This window comes from Notolepis coatsorum (assembly GCF_963971535.1).
Source record: "Notolepis coatsorum genome assembly, chromosome: 10".
Classification (NCBI taxonomy): Eukaryota; Metazoa; Chordata; class Actinopteri; order Aulopiformes; family Paralepididae; genus Notolepis; species Notolepis coatsorum.
The window spans coordinates 110,161,087-110,185,100 of NC_140174.1; the positions used below are offsets into that span (position 1 = coordinate 110,161,087).

The 24,014-nt window shown below is 43.0% G+C and overlaps 1 protein-coding gene across 1 annotated transcript in view; it reads right to left on the reverse strand.

Annotated features, from left to right (window-relative positions):
• The window catches only part of mrpl1 (mitochondrial ribosomal protein L1), a 45,525-nt gene that overhangs the window by 17,166 nt on the left and 4,345 nt on the right, over positions 1-24,014 (reverse strand). Inside the window, exons 2-4 of the mRNA XM_084323351.1 lie at positions 21,602-21,713; positions 16,610-16,871; positions 485-568 (exon numbers count right to left, since the gene is read on the reverse strand). Coding sequence (XP_084179477.1) covers positions 485-568; positions 16,610-16,871; positions 21,602-21,713 — 458 coding nt within the window. The remainder of the gene's footprint in view (positions 1-484; positions 569-16,609; positions 16,872-21,601; positions 21,714-24,014) is intronic.

Genomic DNA, 24,014 nt, shown 5'->3' on the forward strand with positions numbered 1-24,014 from the left:
AGTCTCTGGAGCGTAACAGTAAGAAGCATTTTGTATGAAAGTATTCTGTACTTCTGTATGACAACTATTAAAGAACTTGAACTTGAATAATGTTTTTGTTATAAGGCTCTGCAAATGTTACTGAATGATGTAGCAATGTATTTCCAGCTAAATTGAAATAATAAACAAATAAAGGGTCTCAATTAAATAATGTGGTAGTAAAAAGAACCTGTGGGAGGATTTCAACAAAATAAATGCGACAACAGAGCAAAATATTTCACTATAATATTTATATAAAAAAAAAAAAAAAAAAAAAAAATTATTTTTATTTTTTTTAATGCTGCCCCCTGTGCCTATGAAAATGCCCCCGCGTGCCTATGGTGATGGAGGGGACAGTGACAACACAGAGGTGGGTGTGATGGCGGGGACGATGACAACACAGAGGTGGGTGTGATGGCGGGGACGATGACAACACAGAGGTGGGTGTGATGGCGGGGACGGTTACCTCTGTGAAAACCACGACTCTGTTGGGCTCCCTCCTCAGCGGGTGGGGCAGGACCAGCGTGGACACGAAGGCATCAACCTTTTTCTGAGGGAACAGAGACCACTCATCAATAACACGGTTTCAACAAGTTACATTTAAGACCTTAAGATTAGGGATGCACCGATCCGATATTGATATCGGATATCGGCCCAGATATGACTAAAATAGCTAGATCGGGTATCGGAGACAATTTTAAATTATATATATATATATATATTTTTTTTTTAAAGTTATTTCATTTTAATAATAAATAACAATTCAGTACATTTACGTGTTCATTTGTTACATTTTGTTTCACTAAGTTAGGAAAGTAATGTTTTAAGTCAAGCCTGATGTTGCCTTGCACAAAAGAATGATCAAAGTCTCTTCCACACAGTGAGGCATACAGTTTATTAATTGAACAATGGGTATCGGATCGGTACTCGGTATCGGCCGATACCTAAAGCACAGGTATCGGTATCGGGACTGAAAGTCGGATCTGTGCATCCCTACTTAAGAAATTTTTTAAATAACTTTTGGGCTGTTACCATGCTGCTTACTTTGCAGCCCAGACATTCCCGACAAACACATTTAAACTAGGGGTGGGAATCACCAGAGGGATCACGATACTTGAGTCACGATACGATAGTATTGTGATACTAAATATATTGTGATATGCTGAGTATTGCGATATTAATATTGCGATTTATTACCTTTTTTCAACTGCAAAGTAAAACTTTGTCAACATGTTTTATCTAATAAAATAAAGTTTTCAGTCTGTTCATCTCACTTCAATCATTTTTATTGCAGAACATGGTATTTTCTCAAGCAGACAGATGTAAACACTGTAATCTGTGTTGCATGTACCTGACAAACTGAACTGTTTGTATTACAGTCATATTCCAACTTAACTGAATGCACATGTATGCGTGTGTGTGGACTACTGTACTATTACAGGTATTGAAATGAACAATGCAACTTCCTTATACAATTTCTTTTTAAATAATTAATTATCGATACGCAAAGTATCGCGATACTACTACGTATCGATATTTCCCCCCACCCCTAATTTAAACCAGATATGATATAAGATCTTAGTTACTGCAACATAGAAGTAACTTCCTAATCCAATACATTTAGTCATTTAGCTGAATGCTTTTATCCAAAGTGACTTACAAGTTGTGTACAACAAGTCAGCAGGAAGGGTACGACTCTGGCAGCTAAGGGTCAGTAAGATTGTTCAAACAGTGTTGAACTTGAGTGCTACAGCCTTGAGTACATAGTAGTAGAGACATATTAGCATAGTAGGTAGAAATATACTAGGCATGGTCGATTACTTAGTAGCAAAGTACATAATTATTTATTTATTTGCATTTATTTATTTTGCATTCATTTAATTTCTTTTGGACCTTATGGTGTCCTTGTTTTGTTCTTGAATTATTGTGATGTTTCTTCTTGACTTCTTGTTTAAAGAAGACGTGTACGGCCCATGGGGACATTAAGGTGTGTTGTACAAATACATTTTATTTGATAATAGTAAAAGACTAATGAATGTTAGTCGCTTTTCTTTTAAGACCATATTAAAGACCTTTTTAGGCCTAGAATTCTGATTATTACATTTAAGACACTCCCACAGATAAGAGCGCGGAGGTGGGTGAGTGTGTCGAGTGTGAATCTGCACACATGGCTAATGATTTCTGAGTCCCGATTCATTCTATGAAATATGGTGATGTTTCATAGAGAGCTCCCGATTCATTCTGCTCAGAGATGGACACCATGTTTCATAGAGAGCTCCCGATTCATTTTGCTCAGAGATGGACACCATGTTTCATAGAGCTCCCGATTCATTCTGCTCAGAGATGGACACCATGTTTCATAGAGAGCTCCCGATTCATTCTGCTCAGAGATGGACACCATGTTTCATAGAGCTCCCGATTCATTCTGCTCAGAGATGGACACCATGTTTCATAGAGAGCTCCCGATTCATTCTGCTCAGAGATGGACACCATGTTTCATAGAGCTCCCGATTCATTCTGCTCAGAGATGGACACCATGTTTCATAGAGAGCTCCCGATTCATTCTGCTCAGAGATGGACACCATGTTTCATAGAGAGCTCCCGATTCATTCTGCTCAGAGATGGACACCATGTTTCATAGAGCTCCCGATTCATTCTGCTCAGAGATGGACACCATGTTTCATAGAGAGCTCCCGATTCATTCTGCTCAGAGATGGACACCATGTTTCATAGAGAGCTCCCGATTCATTCTGCTCAGAGATGGACACCATGTTTCATAGAGAGCTCAAGATTCATTCTGCTCAGAGATGGACACCATGTTTCATAGAGAGCTCAAGATTCATTCTGCTCAGAGATGGACACCATGTTTCATAGAGAGCTCAAGATTCATTCTGCTCAGAGATGGACACCATGTTTCATAGAGAGCTCCCGATTCATTCTGCTCAGAGATGGACACCATGTTTCATAGAGAGCTCCCGATTCATTCTGCTCAGAGATGGACACCATGTTTCATAGAGAGCTCCCGATTCATTCTGCTCAGAGATGGACACCATGTTTCATAGAGAGCTCCCGATTCATTCTGCTCAGAGATGATAGATAGAAACTTTATTGCCATTTCAACACTGTTGATTGGGATTTGTCTTGGTGCCACGTACAGTACAGACAATGTTAAAAACATACAATATAAAAACACAAGAATACAATATAAAAACACAAGAGTACAATATAAAAACACAAGAATACAATATAAAAACACAAGAGTACAATCCCCACAATAAAGAGTTTTACACAAACAATTAAAAAGAAAAAATGCTACAGTACCTAAAATAAATTGCTCAGTGTTCCAGTTTAAAGTGCATATTGCCTTAAAGTGCATGTTGGCTGGTGCTAGCCCTTGTTGTGCAAAGTGCCTGTACATTTGTACTCGAGTTCAGGTGACGGACAGCCTCGGGATATGTACTGTTTTTAAAACGGGATGTCCTGCACCTGAGACTTGAGTCTTCTGCCAGAGGGAAGGGGGTTTAAAGAGGTCGTAAGCAGGGTGAGAAGGGTCCCTGATCACCTTTTCCCCTTTCCGCCTGATTTGTGTGGCATAAATGGAGGCCACAGAGGGGAGCTCACAGCCGATGATTTTTGACGCTGTGCGTACAGCTCGTTCTAAATGTCCCCTATCATGGACGGTGGTGTTTCCGTACCACACAGTCATTGAGAAGGTAAGGACACTCTCTACAGTGGCTCTATAAAAACTGAGCATCGCCTCCCTGGACACACCAAACTTTTTAAGCTGGCGCAGGGAGTGGAGCCTCTGGTGGGCTTTGCTAATTATGAGGCTGGTGTTAACTTCCCATTTTAAATTATCACATATGGTGATGCCGAGGAATTTGAAATGGTTCACCCTCTCCACCTGCTGGCCGTTTATGTATAGAATAGAATAGAATAGAATAGAATAGAAATACTTTTATTATCCCGTGGGAAATTAGACACTGCAAATCGCTCACATTTAAACATTTAGACAGGACAGGTCACAATTTAGAATGATAACACAAATCAAATCAAGTTGCCTAGGATAAGAGTAGAGTAAAATAAAATAGGATAAAATGAAATGAAATAAAATATACAGAAATAAATACAGTAAGAATATACTGAGCATACTGAGCATGGGGTAAACAATTTGGTCAATATAATTATAATTTAAATCTAACTAAATGAAATATATATTCCAGTATATTCCAGTATTTACAGTGTCACAAGGTGCAGTATGCTTTAGGTAGTGTATTGTCCTCCTTGGGTTTCAATAAGACCTAGATCTATGTCTGGCAGCCGTCGCTGCCCTCTGTTGTGGAGCCTGGAGGCCGCTAGTCGCGTCCTCCTGCCACTAATGAGCTGCCGCTCTGTGCTCAGTGATGCAGTGAGGCACAGTGATGCATTATATAGTCTGATGGCTGTTGGAATGAAGGACTTCCTGTGCCGTTCAGTGCTGCATTTGGGTAGTGTGAGCACTGAACATGCTCCTCCTGTCAGCCAAGTCTGTGTATAGTGGGTGGGTGGGGTTTTCCCTGATGGCCTGGAGCTTAGCAAGGCTCCTCCTCTCCGCCACCCTCGCTAGAGAGTCCAGCTCCACCCCAACCACGCTGCTGGCCTTCCTGACCAGCTTATCCAGCCTGGTTGTGTCCACTGCTCTCAGTCCGCTGCCCCAGCAGGTCACAGCGTACAAGAAGGCGCCCGCCACCACCGACTCATAGAACATCCTCAACATCCTTGTACAGACATTGAAGGATCTCAGCCTTCTGAGGAAGTAGAGTCGGCTCTGGCCCTTCTTGTACAGTGCTTCTGCATGTTTTGACCCGTTCAGTTTGTTGTCGATGTGCACACCGAGGTATTTGTACACCTCCACCATGTCCACATCAACTCCCCTGATGGAAACGGGGGTCACAGGTGCACTCCTCCTCCTCCCCAGCTCCACAACCAGTTCCTTGGTCTTCGCCACATTTAGCTGCAGGTGGTTTTTATCGCACCATGTGACAAAGTCCACTACCAGTTCCCGGTATTCCCTCTCGTCACCGTCCTTTATACATCCCACTATCGCAGAGTCATCAGAAAACTTCTGAAGGTGGCAGGACTCTGACCGATAGTGGAAGTCGTTGGTGTAGACAGTGAAGAGGAAGGGAGAGAGGACTGTCCCCTGCGGGGCCCCGGTGTTGCTGACCAGTCTGTCTGACACACAGCTCCGTAGACGCACGTACTGTGGTCTTCCCGTCAGATAGTCCACAATCCAGGTACAGAGGAGGGTGGACTGCCTCCCCGCGCCGGAAGTCGACTATAATTTCCTTTGTCTTAGAGATGTTCAAAAGCAGGTCGTTCTCCTTGCACCATACAGCAAAGCTATCGACTTCAGCTCTATAGGCCGATTCATCCCCGTTCTTAATTAGTCCCACTACTGTTGTGTCATCCGCATATTTAAAAAATCGGACAGAATCAGAGTGGGAGGCACAGTCATTAGTGTATAGACAGTAGAGCAGAAGAGAGAGAACACAGCCCTGGGGGGCCCCGGTGTTCAAGGTCCTGGATCTAGAGAACAAATTACCTACTTTAACCACTTGTTCTCTGTCTGAGAGAAAATCTAGAATAAAATAGCACAGAGACTCATCAATTCCGAGCAATTTAAGTTTTTCAAATAATTTAAAAGGCACAATCGTGTTAAACGCTGAACTAAAATCAATAAACAAAATTCGTACATGGCAGAGGCCTCCAGGTGCTGCAGGATGGTGTGTAAACACATAGATACAGCATCCCCTACAGACCTGTTGGGCTGATAAGCAAACTGATACATGTCTAATTTAACAATACTAGATAAATGATCACAGACAAGCCGCTCAAACACCTTCATAATGACAGAGGTCAGAGCGACGGGCCTGTAATCATTCAGACAAGCAGCGCTAGATTTCTTGGGCACAGGTATGACTATGGCAGATTTATAGCATGCCGGGACTTTAAGTGTGCTGAGAAACCAATTAAAAAGATCTGTAAAAACAGTAGCGAGTTGGTCAGCACCATTTTTCAGGGTAAAAGTAGACACATTGTCTGGCCCTGCGGCCTTCCTAACATTTTGTTTGCGGAGTAAGGCTCTGACTTGGTGTTCCTCGACTACAAAGGGGGGGGGGGTTACAGGACCCATTCTATCAGCTACCCTGGGTTGATCACCTGAGTGCACATCAAATCTGCAATAAAATTCATTGAGCTTGTCAGGGAGAAGGGGATCCCCATTCTGAGCTGACTGTTTATTCTTGTACCCAGTAATCATATGTAGACCCTGCCAAACCCCTTTTGCATCCCCAGCGTTCAATTTGTCCTCAAGACTGTCTCTGTACTTAGCCTTAGCTGTTTTCACACTTCGTTCAAATTCATACCTGGCAATTTTATAGAGATCTGCATCTCCACTTTTGAAAGCCTGATTCTTCTTAACCCAGAGACTTTTAACCTCTTTATTAAACCATGGCTCATTATTGCCATAGATAGTCATCATCTTTGATGACTGGACATGGACAAACATGGACACCATGTTTCATAGAGAGCTCCAGATTAATTCTGCTCAGAGATGGACACCATGTTTCATACAGAGCTCCAGATTCATTCTGCTCAGAGATGGACACCATGTTTCATAGAGAGCTCCTGATTAATTCTGCTCAGAGATGGACACCATGTTTCATAGTGTAAAGGCCAAATGAGTGTTCTTGTTATAGATTATTATTATTATTAGTATTATTATTATCTATATATTATATTATATATTAGAACTATGCACTGTTTAGACTGTCTTATTTATGTTTGGACACTAGAGGGCTCACCACCCATTACAGCCCACTCCTATAAATAGCCAAGGTGATCACTGCAATCTTTGTGCACCTGTGATGAGGATACAATTTTCTACCTGTTTCACTGTTGGATCTGACCTTGGGGAGCAATTGACAACTGTTCTGTTTAAACCCTTCATTCACTATCATTTACCTTTGGACAACAATAAACCCTGTAAACCGTAAGAGGAGCAACTTTGGACATTCAATTCATTCAACATCACAACTTTGGGACTGAGTAAGATAATTAATTGCGGGTGCATCGTGGACGCTTGTCGATTCACTGGGGAGCGACAAGCGGCCACCACAAAGTAGAAAATTGCCTCATGGAAGAAGGACGTGTGCTGAGTGAGTACAAAGCTGGAAAACTCCTCACGAAAGAAGGACATGTGTGAGTATAAAGTAGGACAAGCTCCCTCACCAAAAAGACTCCAGAGGTAAGAAGATTTATGAATAACACCTCTGTTGTTGAAGACCTGGATAAAGGAATTGATAGTAGCGTGAAGAGCTGAACCAGCCTTCTGTGAAGATAAAATTGTTTGGACGCTGCTGTATTTATGAATGAAACGTGACTCGTGACACATTGCTACTTGTTGTGCTTCCGTGCGAACGCTGTTGAGTATTATAACGTAGACTGACAAATTGATTAATTGTGATGCTGTGGATTACGGAACGTATTTGGACGCCGTATTATTTGGAACCATTGCAATTAATGTTGTCAGTCACTCTCGACGTGTGGAAAAACTAGACAGCGTCAGACTAATTGAATTGAGATACTGTGGAATGGATTATGGAACGGACTATGTGCCGTATTAGAATTAAGTAGAACCATCGCAATTAATGATGTCTGGACGTGTGGAAACTAAATGGCGCAATGGACCGATTTAATTCCGATACAGCAGTGGACTACGGAACGGAGCATTGAGGTATTGCAATTAAAGTCACTCTTGACGTGTGGAAACGAAATAACGTCGGCACAATGGCAACCTAATTGAGTTGCGATATTGTGGATATGGAACTGACTGTGTGCCGTATCGTTTAGAAGTGGAGCCATCGTAATTAGTGTCGTCACTGAACGTGTGGAAACTAAATTGTTCTCTTGGACATTGTAGATGTGTGGCAAAACTAAAGCTATACTACATTACTGCATAATATACTAAGCAGAAAGGAAAGGAAACTCACTTTTGAAGGCTCTGACGTCACACCAAGTGAATGCAACATTCAAACTACAAAGGATAAATAAAAAGAATAAATAACATGTCTGAAGCCAAGATGAGGCCAACCAGTCATGGAGGTAGTAAAATAGCCTCTATGATTAGAAAGGCTAAAGCTGAGGATATTACTGAGGAAATGTGGGAGAAACTGGTGTCCAAATGGGGTAAATTCTCTAGGGAGGCGCAATCACAACTTATTTTTTACAAAGTGTTGAACAGAAGCTATTGGACGCCTAGTAAACTGGCCAGACTGAAATTAAGGGACAGTGACATCTGCTGGAGATGTGAGAAGGAGACAGGCACTTTACTGCACATGCTGTACGAATGTGAGAAGGTCCGGAAAATGTGGGATCAAATTGTGATATTCCTAAGTAAGGTTCTGAATGTGAAGATAAATAACGCCCCAATGGCATGTGTTTTGGGTATAGTACCGAAAGGGATTAAACTGCCTAAATACCGGGGAATGTGGTATAGAATGGCCATGATATCAGGATGTAGAATTGCACTACGACATTGGAAATCACCTGTTGATATTACTTTTAAAGAATGGATGGAACTAATGTTCCGGACAGCATCATATGAAAGGGTGACGTATAGAGTCGCAGGGAGAGAGGATATTTTCGCTGAGGTATGGGACAGTTTTCTACACCTGACTGAACGGTCTGGGGACAAATGATTAAGGTGGGATTACAATGTTATCAAGGATGAATATGAAAAAAAAGGGGATCTGATCTGATGGTACTTGTGCTTTATAATGTATTGTATATGTATGTACATGTATTTTATGTCCGGATGGTGTATCTATGGAACGGTCACTGTCTCTATCACACTCACATGTGCGCAGGTATAGCCGCATACAAGTATCTAGGATACACATATGTGTACATAATAGGTTTACACACACTCATATACACAAGGATAAGTTATACACGTCAGGGGCACACATACATGCACATACTCACTTATAGGAAATAGGCATACACACACCTACATATACACATAGTTGAAGTATAGGCTTTCACTGACACATATGGGGGATACACATGTATATAGGAGACACACACATACGTAGCTGAGACGCACATATATATACACGTTTGAGATATACACTCACATAGGGGGCAGAGGCACACATGGATACGAGACACACACAAGAGATAGGAGTACAGTCACATACCAGGAAGATGCACACACACACATATGAGGCATGTACACATGCTTACGTGATACACGTACCCACATACATGTGTTGGAGACATGCGTGCATGGATGTTATCATGCACAACTGCATATGTCTGGGGCGCTTTCTCTCACATGCAATATGGAGAAGGGTGGCATCCCGATAGAGGATGCAGCACATACCTGCTCGAAGGTAGTTCGGTCTACATGCAAAGTATATATATCAGGGATGCATACGCATAATGTATAGTATAGTATGTTTCTTTTTTCGTAAGTATTTTTTTATTTTCCATGTCAGTTGTTAATGTATTTGTATGAGTCCTTTACATGTTTTGTATGTTCTTACAAAAAAGAAAAAGGCAAATCCTGGAAATTGCATATGATGATGTGGAAAGAGATGTTTTGAATATTGGAGAGATTTGTGCAAAAAAAAAAAAAAAAAAAAAAAAGGCTAAAGCTGAAAAGGCAGGCTTAAGGCAGGCTTAATGGTACGCCTTGCCAATTTCAATAAAGAGCAAGAGCTTGAGAAACAACAAAGAGATTTGGAATATGAGACTGCCCTTGCCAATTTAAATAAAAAGCAAGAGCTTGAGAAACAACAAAGACATTTGGAATATGAGACTGCCCTTGCCAATTCAAAGAAAAAACAAGAGCTTGAGAAACAACAAAGGTATTTGAAATATGAAACATTGGAATTGGAAAACAGACAAGCCAAGCAAGCAGCCAAGCAAGCATCGTCGATAAGAGTCATTGAACCGGCCAATGAATATCACAACAATGGTGCTGATGATGTTTTTACTAATCACGGTGTTGATTTCAGCTCCAAGGTGTGCGAGCACAAAATACATAAAGCATCCCTTGAACTTTGCAAGCCATGGTCAGAGTCCAGAGGAAAGGACAGCGATGATGATGAGGACGAGTCGACCCCCATTTATGTCCCCTCCGGCGAGTGGACGGTGGAGGGTGACCTGCTGAGTCCTACCCAGAGACTTCCTCCGAATGAACCAGATGACAATAGTGAGGAAGAAGACGGCGTCGATGATGACGTCGATGATGAGGAAGAAGAGGACGACAAAGCGGGCGCGCCTCACGTTCCCTCCAAGGAGTGGATTGTTCCTCAGAATGAACTAGACGATGATGATGGTGGTGAGGAGGACGGCGTCGATGACGTCGATGAGGAAGATGAGGACGGCGTCGATGACGTCAATGATGAGGAGGACGCAGCAGAGACGAAAACAAACTGCATAGGCAACATGATGAGGAGAAGGACAGTGAGGAAGAGGACAGTGATGAAGACAGCGAGGAGGACAGTGATAAAGAAAAGGAAGACGATGGAGTAGAAGAGGTGGACCAGTGGCCAAGCCATACTGCTAAAACAAGATGTGCTGCCCCTGCTGGTCGAAGCCGGCATGTGCTGCCAACAACCTCTCATACTCAAGCCCCTCAGTCTCACACTGATCTACACCAAACAAGCGGAAGCAGCAACCTAGCATCAGATGATGGAGAAGACAAGGAAGCTGATGATGGGGCAGAGGCAGAGGATGAAGACTGAGGAGAGGAGGGGAACCAAAACGCTGGATGGGCAGAAGCCATGGCTAAGATCCTGGGAAAGAAGACCCCAGAGAGTAAACCCTCCATCCTACTGAAGAACAAACAGCTGGACAAGCTGAAGGAGAAAAAGAAACAGGTTGACAAGAAGCGGACCTGGGAGATGATGTGTAGAGACAAACCTGACCTGGTCAAAGACAGAGGGATGGAACGAAATCTAGAGAGAATTGCTACCAAGGGGGTGGTGCAGCTGTTCAACGCTGTGAAGAAACAAGCTTATCAAGTGAAGCCCATGGAAGCCCATGGTGTTACCGGGGCCGGTGATGGCCAAACACTTTTGAATATGCCAGTTTCCAAGAGGAGAAACTACAAAAGACGACGGCGTAAATGAAACCTGGGGAAGAATGGCTGAAACCTCCCGACCGACTTACCGCAGAAAGTCCTGACGACCCCGATGGAGAGTCACGACCAGTGGACATTGGCTATAAGCCTATCAGAGCTATATGGCTCCGTTTGTTAAAACAAAAACAAAAAAAACACTTTGAATATTATCATTGAGTTACCTTGACTGTTATTTGAATTACTAATTAATTTGTTCTTCCCATGCACAGGGACAACAAGCGAAAACCAGAGCCCCAGTCAAGCTTCTTCGTGTTTAGAACTATGATTTGAAATTGATTATTATTGAGGATTGCAAGCTATAATGAACACTCACCCGACCATGTTATTTGTTTTGTAATTGTGTAGGCACAATTAGGGGCCGGTGTAAAGGCCAAATGAGTGTTCTTGTTATAGATTATTATTATTATTATTATTATTATTATTATTATTATCTATATATTATATTATATATTAGAACTATGCACTGTTTAGACTGTCTTATTTATGTTTGGACACTAGAGGGCTCACCACCCATTACAGCCCACTCCTATAAATAGCCAAGGTGATCACTGCAATCTTTGTGCACCTGTGATGAGGATACAATTTTCTACCCGTTTCACTGTTGGATCTGACCTTGGGGAGCAATTGACAACTGTTCTGTTTAAACCCTTCATTCACTATCATTTACCTTTGGACAACAATAAACCCTGTAAACCGTAAGAGGAGCAACTTTGGACATTTAATTCATTCAACATCACAACTTTGGGACCGAGTAAGATAATTAATTGCGGGTGCATCGTGGACGCTTGTCGATTCACTGGGGAGCGACAAGCGGCCACCACACATAGAGAGCTCATGATTCATTCTGCTCAGAGATGGACACCATGTTTCATAGAGAGCTCCTGATTCATTCTGCTCAGAGATGGACACCATGTTTAATAGAGAGCTCCTGATTCATTCTGCTCAGAGATGGACACCATGTTTCATAGAGAGCTCCTGATTCATTCTGCTTCGAGATGGACACCATGTTTCATAGATTCATTCTGCTCAGAGACGTTGACCAGAGGAAAAGTTGTAGTAGAGTAGTACAACAAGATACTTTAATGCCACACAATGAAGTTTGGTGGTAATTGTTTGCGGTACAGTTTGTTAAAAGCACTGGGACATCAACATGAAATGCCCCCCCCCCCCCTCCCATCTCCCAATCCCCAAAATAAATACATAAATACATACAGGACAGTCACATATAACAGTGTCAGTGGTTAGGTATATATTAGTGAACCCAGGGGTTAGGTATATATTAGGTTAGGTATATATTAGTGAACCCAGGGGTTAGGTATATTAGTGAACCCAGGGGTTAGGTATATATTAGTGAGAACCAGGGGTTAGGTATATATTAGTGAACCCAGGGTAGGGTGCATCAAATTGCAATGCAAAAATGTAATCTCAACATATCAATCTGTCTGGGGTTGCATTTTGTTCGGACACATACAAATTATTTGTGCAAAGTTTGGGAAAGATTCGAGATTTAGAGGTAGCACACAGCATGTGAAAAATATGAAAATGGGCCTTTTTGGGCGTTTTTACTAGATAACATGACAAGGCAATTTCAAAAACGGCAAGAAATTGTTTGAGAACAACATTTATTAACATTTAAGAACAAAATGTTTGATAACAAGTAACAACATTGAAATAGTCTTTCAAACATGTCTCAAGCATCATAGAGTCCTAGACCTTGGCTGTGTTGAGCGGTCATGCTCAACTGCCTGTAGCACATTCTGCAGGTGCTCCTCGCTCCTGGCTGGTGCCACAAAGTCTGACGTCAGTTTGACGCCACGCTCGGCACAGTCATTCACTGCACCCATCTGAAATGCTGTACTGGTAGCCAATCCTCTACATCCAGTGAAAGAAACGCGGGATCGATGTGCAGCAGGTGCATGCCAGTCTGGGTTGGCGAGGTCAGCCAAGCGGGTGGTCAGCGAGAGGGTTGGAAACTTTGGCTTGCCGAAGCCAGTGCCAAAGCGGAGCTGTGGGGCTTGCATGGATATATCAGCCGGCTTGTGCTCCAATATAGCATCTGCAAGTGCGCGCCGCTCGCCAACTGGCACCTTGGTGCTGAAGAGTGCCAGGGGCAGCATCTCGCCCATGTGACAGGTACCATAGGTGCCTCTCCAGTGCCTTAATCGCTGATGCTGCGATGCCCTCGTCAACAGACTTCTATGCGTACAGGTGGTGGTAGAGTGTAAGGTCATTCCATGCTGCATCTACAGCCGTGTCCCAGGTCAATCACCACGTTGCGTAGATGTGCGTGATGAAGTTGGCAAACGCCAGAATCTTCAGCACCTGCTGCTGCGTAGTGACGGTCCCCTGAGAAAGCAAGGCAATGTGCTGCTCCATCAAGGCCAGCTTGAGAGTGTAGAGCAGCTTGGCCATCCACTGCGCCTTGTGCAGTGCTCCCGGTCGTTGGAAGTTAACTAGAGTGTGCTCTGCACTGTCTGCACTCAGATACACAAGACATAGCTGCACGAACTTGCGATAGTCGTCGTCTCGCTTGTAGTGGAGCACTCCTGCAGCGCACACAATTAGTTCATCATGCAACTTGCCCAGGAACGGTGGATCGGCATCGCCAGGAATGTAGGGCCGCTGTCCTTGTGTGGCAACAGGTTCCAGTTGTCCCGCAGACGTGTAAACAATGTAACCTCTGGCGAGCGTGATGTCTCCACCTTGAGGTCAGTTAAGATGTGGCTGAGGAGCACCTTGACGATGTGGTGCCGGCACCTGGACCAGAGCAGTGGTCGACCCAGTGAGAGCTGGATGGCAATGCAGGCTGCCGTGAGATGGCCAGTGTTTGACGCGGTGGTGTCAAATGTCATGTTGACAACCTGATCGGTGCAGCACCAGTCCTGCAGCAGCTTGCATGTCAGCCGGGCAATGATCGTTCCGCATGCCATCGTCAGTCCCCTTCATATATGCTGGCACACCGAGCAGTTTGAGCCGCTCTGCGTCTCCGATCACCACTGTCAGACGCTCCTACTGGCGCACATTGTTGAGCATTGGCGTCAACTTGCTGTCCCAGTGCAAGGTGCACATGGGAGGTGGTGTCCACTGTCCATGCTGGTCCTCACTGATGGCCTGCAGCACGTGGCGGCGCGCTGTCTGCTGTTGCATAGGATGTGGAGACCTTTGCAGAATTGCCACCGGATTCCTTGATCAGGCCACGCATGAAGGCAGCCTGCTGCATTGGTGTGATCTTCAACCGTGTAGCCAGTGACACAAGACTCGGCCGGCTGAGAATGTTTGATGGAATGAAGGCTGTGGTGCCAGTCTTCTTACGCTCACGTGTGGGTGTGTTCTCAGCGGGTGGAGCAGCTGTTTCATCTGCATTGCCGTCTTCATCACTTTCGCTTTCCAACACCGCCATGCTGGACCTCGCAGTCATCTCCTGCTGCTCCTTGGTAAGGCATGCCTGCTGCGTTGCTTCACGATCCTGTCGCCGCTTCAACTTGGATTGCAGCTTGGCATCAAATGCTCCAAATGTGGCCACTCTGTCGCACTTCATGCTGGCCAGGAAAGCAATGTCTTCTGGATCGCGGATCAGCTCCTCTGCATTTGGAGACCACAGCGGGAATGTGGCATCCAGCTTGTGCTCCATTGCATCCACCAGTCGAGCTGTACCCTCACTGGAGCGCCTGGCCTTTGGAATTTGATTTGATTTGATTATGCTAGTGTAGCCTGGTTTGAGGGACTGCCGGCTTATAATTGCTTATCTCAAGAGCGCACCCGGCCATTAATAGAGACCCGGCTTGTAATTGAGACCCGGTTACTATTAGAGGAATTACGGTAGGTGTTTTTAAGCTTTTCTGCTGTAATTCCAAAAACGCTAGTTATAGGCCCTGACGGCAAGATAGATTATCGATTAGCGTTTCTTTCCTATACACGCTATATTAAAATTGTTTAATGTATATGATCGGTATACATTATGCTTCATCATGCGTGAAGGAAAGGGGGGGGGGATGTCGTGTATAATTCCTTGATCGTCAGTAACGGCTTTATTTAGTCTGGGTTGATATGTTGAGCAGATGGTTTGCAGTGAAATGAATAAACAATCGGGCTTAAAATAACGTTATATTCCTCTTACCGTTCGCCGATGAGACTGGAGGAAAAATATCCCAATTATTTGACGCCGATCTCCTAGATCCATTTCCGGTTTGTATGGCGCAATAAACGCCGAAATCATATCGATTATTGCGTTTCGAAAGCGATCCAAATGCACTCGAGTGTTTGTCTGGACCCACGTAACAAGATATGACTGCCGGAGGGATTTCCTTGATGCACCGATCGCCACTTCCGGTTTTGGCGTGAGTGTAACTCGCCCGACCATCCACCAGGCGGCGGTATTGAGGCGTTGCAATCTCAGACAGGGTGCCACTGCAGTCCAGAGGGAGGCTGGATGAATTATGAATGCCATGGCGAAAAAATGAAATATTGATCCCAAAAACGATTTACGCCGTTGTTGGCGTTCAACGCATGGCGGGCAATAACTTACGCCGTTTATGGCGCACAATGTGTTAATGTCTGAAGGAGTCGACTGAAGGCTTCTTGTTCTCTGCAAAAGCATGCAATTGGTCCACTGATGGATACATCTTGATATTTGTCTAGTCTAGTGTGTTCGTTAGACGGGTGAAATCCTCTTTCAGTGCCTCTGTGCCTGTTTTCTTAGGCAGTTAGCCTCTGGTATGCGTGCCATTAGCGTTAGCCACGCTTCTGATCAATTGAAAAAATTATAATAATAATACAAAATTATAATATATATATATATATTTTTTGCATTCGACTAAGAGGTTGGCAGTCGACTACGGCTCCTTTCGATCGATTAGTCGACTATTCGACTAATAGGGGTCAGCCCGTATATGCGAGTATACTTATTTGTAGGGGTGTAAAACGATGCATAGATTAATTGAAATGCATCGATTCTAATGTGTTCGATTCGATGCATCGATTTGAATATGTTAGAATCGATTATAATCGATTTTTTTTAATTTTTTATTGTGTATTGTTTTTATTGACCTATAGTCCATTCATGCTGAGTGAATCAGTTCCCCCAGCCACATTTGTGTATTAAATTTTTTTTGGGGAATTAACTGATAGAAAATGTATCGAAAATGTATCAAAAATGTATCTAATCGAATCGTGGTCAAATGAAGAGATTTCATGATGCATTGAATCGTTGCCTGAAGAATCGTAATCGATAAGAAATCGAATCGTTGTGAGGTCGAATCGTTACACCCCTACTTATTTGGTATGCCGTTCCAAATATCATGTATTGGAATAAACATGCATTTCTTAATTACAATCTTTATTTATTTATTTATTTATTCATGCATCATGTATATGTAACCGTGTTGAGGATTGTCTCACCTTCTTCTCCAGTTTCATGTCCAGCCTCAGGTCGATGTAGACGGGCTGGTCCCGGGGGCTGAAGTCCAGCAGCTGGAAGCCCTTGAGCAGCGCCACGGCCGCGGGGGCGTCGTGCACCTGCCGCGGGTAGTGCTTGAGGACGTAGACGTCGTCCACCGGGGCCGGCGCCGGCCTCCGACCCGACCCCTGACCCTCAACCGCCACCTTCTTCTCCTTCACCACCTTCTCCTTCTCGCTCTTCTTGCCCGGCTTCTTCTGCGTCCTGTCACCAGAGGAGAAGGCCAGGTCTTCAACACCTCTTTTAGGTCACATTCTAATGTGTTGTCTCCATGCAGCACAAGCACAGTACAACCAAAAGAGGTTGGGCAACAGTAATATATGTACAGGTGATTAAACTGGGTATAAAATATATTAAAGAGTACTACTGAGGAGCCGGATTCCAACCAGGAGCCTTTTTTTCTTTTATACAGTTTCTTTATGTTCCCTTTTCAACATGAAACAAGACAACACAATAACAATACTAATAAACAAGACATCACAGGACAATAACAGTAATAATAATAATAATAATAATAATAATAATAATAATAATAATAATAATAATAATAATAATAATAATAATAATAATAATAATAATAATAATAATAACGACAATGACAAGACCATAAATCAGAATAATGAAAAGTAAAATAGTCATGTATAAATTAAATATATAAATTAATAATATATATATATACACACACATACATATATATACATATATATATACACATACATACCCACATGTATGTACCATAAGGCGAGATTACCTGAGCACCAGTCATCTCCAGTATCGACAACCAAGGTCCCCACCCCGTGAGGATCCCAAATCCGGCGCCCCAGCGAGCCAGAGCATCATGCCTCTTTAACACTCCGACTCACCAAGACCTCGAATCAGGGGCCCCCACCAGTCCGAGACCACGTCTTGTTTGCTTTTCTCATATTTTTATATTCAGAGTTAATGATATTGTTTACACTGTTCATTTTTTCTCATACGTATTTTTAAATAAACAATAATAAATAATAACAACAACAACATCATTGTTATACAACAGACAGGCCTCTTACCAGGAGCCTTCTGATTACCAGACGACCAGCTCTACCGACTACCTCCTGAGACACTGTCTAACCCTAACCTTCTGATTACCAGACGACCTGCTCTACCTCCTGAGCTACTATCTAACCCTAACCTTCTGATTACCAGATGACCGCTTTACCTCCTGAGACACTGTCTAACCCTAACCTTCTGATTACCAGACGACCTGCTCTACCTCCTGAGCCACTGTCTAACCCTAACCTTCTGATTACCAGATGACCAGCTCTACCTCCTGAGACACTGTCTAACCCTAACCTTCTGATTACCAGATGACCAGCTCTACCTCCTGAGACACTGTCTAACCCTAACCTTCTGATTACCAGACGACCTGCTCTACCTCCTGAGCCACTGTCTAACCCTAACCTTCTGATTACCAGATGACCAGCTCTACCTCCTGAGACACTAGGCGTGTTTGAGATTGGCGAGGCGGACGCAGATCTGCGCAGTTCTTACTACAGCCTTGCCAAGCGCGTTGCATGACGGTTAGAATGTTGTCCGACTTGCTCTGGAAATCTGACTAGGCGAGCCGCGGAGCGAGCCACGCGCCACAGTACCTCTCCAGTGACTGCTCGACGCAAATGCATGATGGGAAACGACTTTCTATCGTTGTGCAAAGCGCCCATTGGCTCAGAAAAGTTGTCACCGCCCACAAGAGGAAGTTATGAGACGTTTGATTGATTGATTGAAAACTTTATTAACCGATTGCAGAATGGGTACAATACAGTACGGGTCCCGTCTACCCGTCTATCAGATAGATTTATTATTATTATTATTGGATACAGGAGTTTGGGTACCAAGAGCTTCTTCAAATAACGTTATCATCATGATAAACTTCATGAACTGTCAGACAGACACCAAATTATTTTTATCAGAGTACTGACATTCACAATTGAACACTTTACACATTCCTCGTGAATGCTGTCTTAATAACCATCTCTGCAATGGAGTTTATATCAAAATAACAATATATCAACCCCCCTGAACAAATAGCTGGTGATTGCTTCTTCAAGTCGATTCTACAGACGGACTGTTTCTATCATCGGAATTAAATAATTATAATGATAATAAATATGACAATTACGTTTTGCATTTAGTCATGACTCAATGAGCAATCTGAGCATTACCGCTCTATGTACAGTACTTCTCTAAGCCGTCTGGCTCTCAGTTAACCCAATCACTAGATAGATTAACGAATTCCATATAAATATTTTTTTTTTGTTTTTTTTTTTTTATTATTATTTTTTAAACATAACATAAAATTAGACACTCAAGCACTAACAGTTATATCCAAAGTAAATCACAGGACTATACATTCCATTTTAATCAATATAAATGTAGTTTACGAGATATCTATCTAATACTTGCTATCCAATACAATACATACATATGCTCTTGCTCGCTCTCCCCCCCAGGACCCCCACTTGGATAATCCATCCATTTTCATTAGTTTCTAACCAGGAACTACAATTCATATGCTAGCCTTTATTCTCTCCACCACTTCTAACCAGATTGCAATGTTGGTTTCACTGACACCTAAAATTCTTGCTGTAGATATCTCTAGATAAATCACATCGAGATAGGTAAGAACCCATACCTTCCAGCACATTTTATCCGGTTGAATCCATCGTGATGCTATCAGCTTTTTAGCAGCTGTGAGACCGGATAAAACTAGTCTCTTTAGCTGTATAGGGGCTGCTAACTGAGAAACATCATTCAACAGCAATACAGAGGGGTGTACAGGTATGTTCAGAAATAAAAATTCTGATAATTGCAGGGTCACTTCTTCCCAGAATATCTTAACCGGTGGGCAATCCCAATACATGTGCATAAATGTACCCTCATCCCCATTTGTACATAAGGAACATAGGGAGTCTTGTTTAAGTCCCATTCTGTTTAATCTTATAGGAGTCAGGTATGTCCTATAAATATAATTAAGATTAATTTGTTGATGATCCGGGTTGCGTGACGCAATTCGAACGTTTGCCCAGACTTCTTGCCAATCAAAATCTATTTCCAAGTCTGGTATATCCCTCCTCCAGACTGAGTCTAGGGGAAGGATTCCATACGAAGACGTTAGGAAGTGATGATAAAAATCAGATACGAAGCCTCTTGATGTCTCTCTTTCATAGAAGAATTTGTGATATCTGTGGTGCTCAATTGGTATCTTTAATGGGACTCCATGAGCCTTCAAACATTCCAATAGCTGTGCGTAGAAATAATATGTGGAACTGGTGAGGTAAAATTTGTTACGTATATCTTGATAGCTACAAAAACCCCGTTTGTTGAAAACATCTCCCAATGTATGTATGCCCTGCTTTTCCCATTTGGGGTATCTGATAGGTCGTTTTCCAATAAGGAGTGCATTGTTATTGAATAGGGGAGTATGGCTATGCCATTTATGTTGGTTAGATTTTTTTTTGTGTGTTTCACGCCATATCCTAATCACATGTGTAATAAGAGGGCCAAATTTCAATTCGCATTGCTTAATTGATAATATGGTGTATACTATGTCCTGCAGTCTATGTGGTGCTACTATATTTTCGTCTAAGTTTCTTAAATTCCATATAAATCTATAGTTCATTAACGATACAGCAGCTGAGCTGATACTGTATCCTGCACACACACATACGCGTCGCGCGCTACAGCGTGAAAGCGATTTGCGACTCCAGATGATAATAATAATAAATGAAGACTTGATTCACATCAATTTGTGTGAATGAGTGAGTGACTTATAGTATTTCATTTTCTATCTGTTCTCATTATACCCCCCACATAAAATACAAATGATAATTAGCTGGTCAAACATCATCAGTGCGTTCTCGAAATTATAATATGGTTATATCTCGTTGCACACATATTACATGATAAAGCGTCTGCTGAATAATTCTGTTTTGCCTCAATATACAGTATATATATATATATATTAGTGCTGTCAATCGATTAAAATATTTAATCGCGATTAATCACATGATTGTCCATAGTTAACTCGCGATTAATCGCAAATTAATCGCATTTTTTATAAATTTTTATCTACCTTAAACGGATCTTTTTCAAGTTCCAAGTTTTAATACTCTTATCAACATGAGTCAACAAATGCTTGCTTTGTGCAGCCATTTAACACAAAGGGATGACCCTCATGCATTGCAAATTTGCATCAAATTCAAAACAGAGTGATGCACAAATTAACTTAAAAGAAAATAATAATTTAAAACAATGAATAAAGTGTGCATGAAATAATAGGGGAAAAGAAAACGTTAGGAACATGTTACATTCACCCACACAAGGGCTGAGTAATCACCCCCCCCCCTCTCTCTCTCACACACACTTGATTTGATTTGAAATCTTTATTTCGAACATGTAAATGAATACAAACAAAATAAATAACTAAACTAAATCAAAACACAACTCAAACAAAATAATAACTAAACAAAAGCAAAACATAACTCAATTTACATGCATTAATACCGCGTTAACTTTGACAGCCTTAATATATATATTGATGCAAAACAGAATTATTCAGCAGTGTGTGTGTGTGTGTTGTGTGTGCGTGCGCGCTGCGGTGGGCAGGAGCATGCAACAAGATGGTATACATATGGTATATGAATACAGTATATTCCACTATAGCAGGTATATAGTGTGCTGTGTGATTGACCATACATTTTAATCTAATTTTGCACACGGCCCTCGCATTATAATGAGCTGGACAGGTGTGTATGCGTGTGTGGTAACGTGAACGCGATATCTGCCGTGCGAGACTAGGCAAGAGGCTGTAGTCACATATTGCGTATGTACATAGTACTAAATGTATGTAGTCTGACTCTACTGTCTATTGCGTATGTACATGATGCTAAACTCACTTGACTGCTGCGAAGGTCCTGGCGGGGGGGTGATGCCTCAGGTCGACCAGAGAGACACGCGTGTAGCTGGTCTCTCCGGCACTCAGCAGCTGCCTGCTGCATCCTGCCAGGACTAGAGAGGAAAGACGTGATTAGAACATGTTAGGCGACTAGATAACATCTTCAGCTAGGACATAGTCTAGTGTGCTATTGTGCTAGTAGAGACCAGACTAACCAGAGACCTGACTAACCAGAGACCAGACTAACCAGAGACCAGACTAACTAGAGACCTGACTAACCAGAGACCTGACTAACCAGAGACCTGACTAACCAGAGACCAGACTAACCAGAGACCAGACTAACCAGAGACCTGACTACTGGCAGAGACCAGACTAACCAGAGACCAGACTAACCAGAGACCTGACTACTGGCAGAGACCAGACTAACCAGAGACCAGACTAACCAGAGACCAGACTAACTAGAGACCTGACTAACCAGAGACCTGACTAACCAGAGACCTGACTAACCAGAGACCAGACTAACCAGAGACCAGACTAACCAGAGACCTGACTACTGGCAGAGACCAGACTAACCAGAGACCAGACTAACCAGAGACCTGACTACTGGCAGAGACCAGACTAACCAGAGACCAGACTAACCAGAGACCTGACTACTGGCAGAGACCAGACTAACCAGAGACCAGACTAACCAGAGACCAGACTAACCAGAGACCAGACTAACCAGAGACCTGACTACTGGCAGAGACCAGACTAACCAGAGACCAGACTAACCAGAGACCAGACTAACCAGAGACCAGACTAACCAGAGACCAGACTAACCAGAGACCTGACTAACCAGAGACCTGACTACTGGCAGAGACCAGACTAACCAGAGACCAGACTAACCAGAGACCTGACTACTGGCAGAGACCAGACTAACCAGAGACCAGACTAACCAGAGACCAGACTAACCAGAGACCAGACTAACCAGAGACCTGACTAACCAGAGACCTGACTAACCAGAGACCAGACTAACCAGAGACCAGACTAACTAGAGACCTGACTAACCAGAGACCTGACTAACCAGAGACCTGACTAACCAGAGACCAGACTAACCAGAGACCTGACTACTGGCAGAGACCAGACTAACCAGAGACCAGACTAACCAGAGACCTGACTACTGGCAGAGACCAGACTAACCAGAGACCAGACTAACCAGAGACCTGACTACTGGCAGAGACCAGACTAACCAGAGACCAGACTAACCAGAGACCAGACTAACCAGAGACCAGACTAACCAGAGACCTGACTAACCAGAGACCTGACTAACCAGAGACCAGACTAACCAGAGACCAGACTAACTAGAGACCTGACTAACCAGAGACCTGACTAACCAGAGACCAGACTAACCAGAGACCTGTCTAACCAGAGACCTGACTAACCAGAGACCTGACTAACCAGAGACCTGACTAACCAGAGACCTGACTAACCAGAGACCAGACTAACCAGAGACCAGACTAACTAGAGACCTGACTAACCAGAGACCTGACTAACCAGAGACCAGACTAACCAGAGACCAGACTAACCAGAGACCTGACTAACCAGAGACCTGACTAACCAGAGACCTGACTAACCAGAGACCAGACTAACAAGAGACCAGACTAACTAGAGATCTGACTAACTAGAGATCTGACTAACCAGAGACCTGACTAACCAGAGACCAGACTAAGGCATAATAAAAAATATTGGTGGTTTCCTGTTGGTTGTCAGTTTGGCCATGGGTAGGTAGGGATTTTTTTTTTTTTTTATTCTTTCCTAAGGATTTTTTATTTATTTTTTTACACCACAGGTGCATGTACTCTGCCAGGATGTTTAATATCCATATATTGTTGCTTTTATAGTATTGAAGACATGGACAACTCCTTTTAAAACAGAACATTTATTTAAAGTGAAGTCTTCAATGTTAAACAGTGCCCACTGCCAGGCATGAAAGCCCAAATGCAGTCATTGAAACTGCTCAGTTTTGCTTCCCATATGGTCTGGCCACAACGTGCTTCTTGCCAGCTCCAATACAAACTTAAAAAATATTATCTCAAATTCAGTGCTTGCATGAAAATGAAACGTACTGTAATAATGTTCTGCCGTTGTGTGTGTCACTGTTAGCTGGGGGTGTGTTTCCGCCCGGGAGAGATAGGGGGTGGCACCGGAAGTTAGTTTGTTGTCGTGGAATACACGTGTAAGCATGCATAGATATATAGAACACTAGATAGCTTAAGGCGGAGTCACCAGCGTCGCTGAACCGCCGCCATCTTGCTCCAGTCAGCCTTGAGTGAGGGTTATCAGTAGCTGAGCTGCCTGGAGCAAGATGGCCGCCCTACGACGACGTCGCTCTCCATTGGCCGGCAGCGCGGGCTATCTAGTGTTCTATATCTATG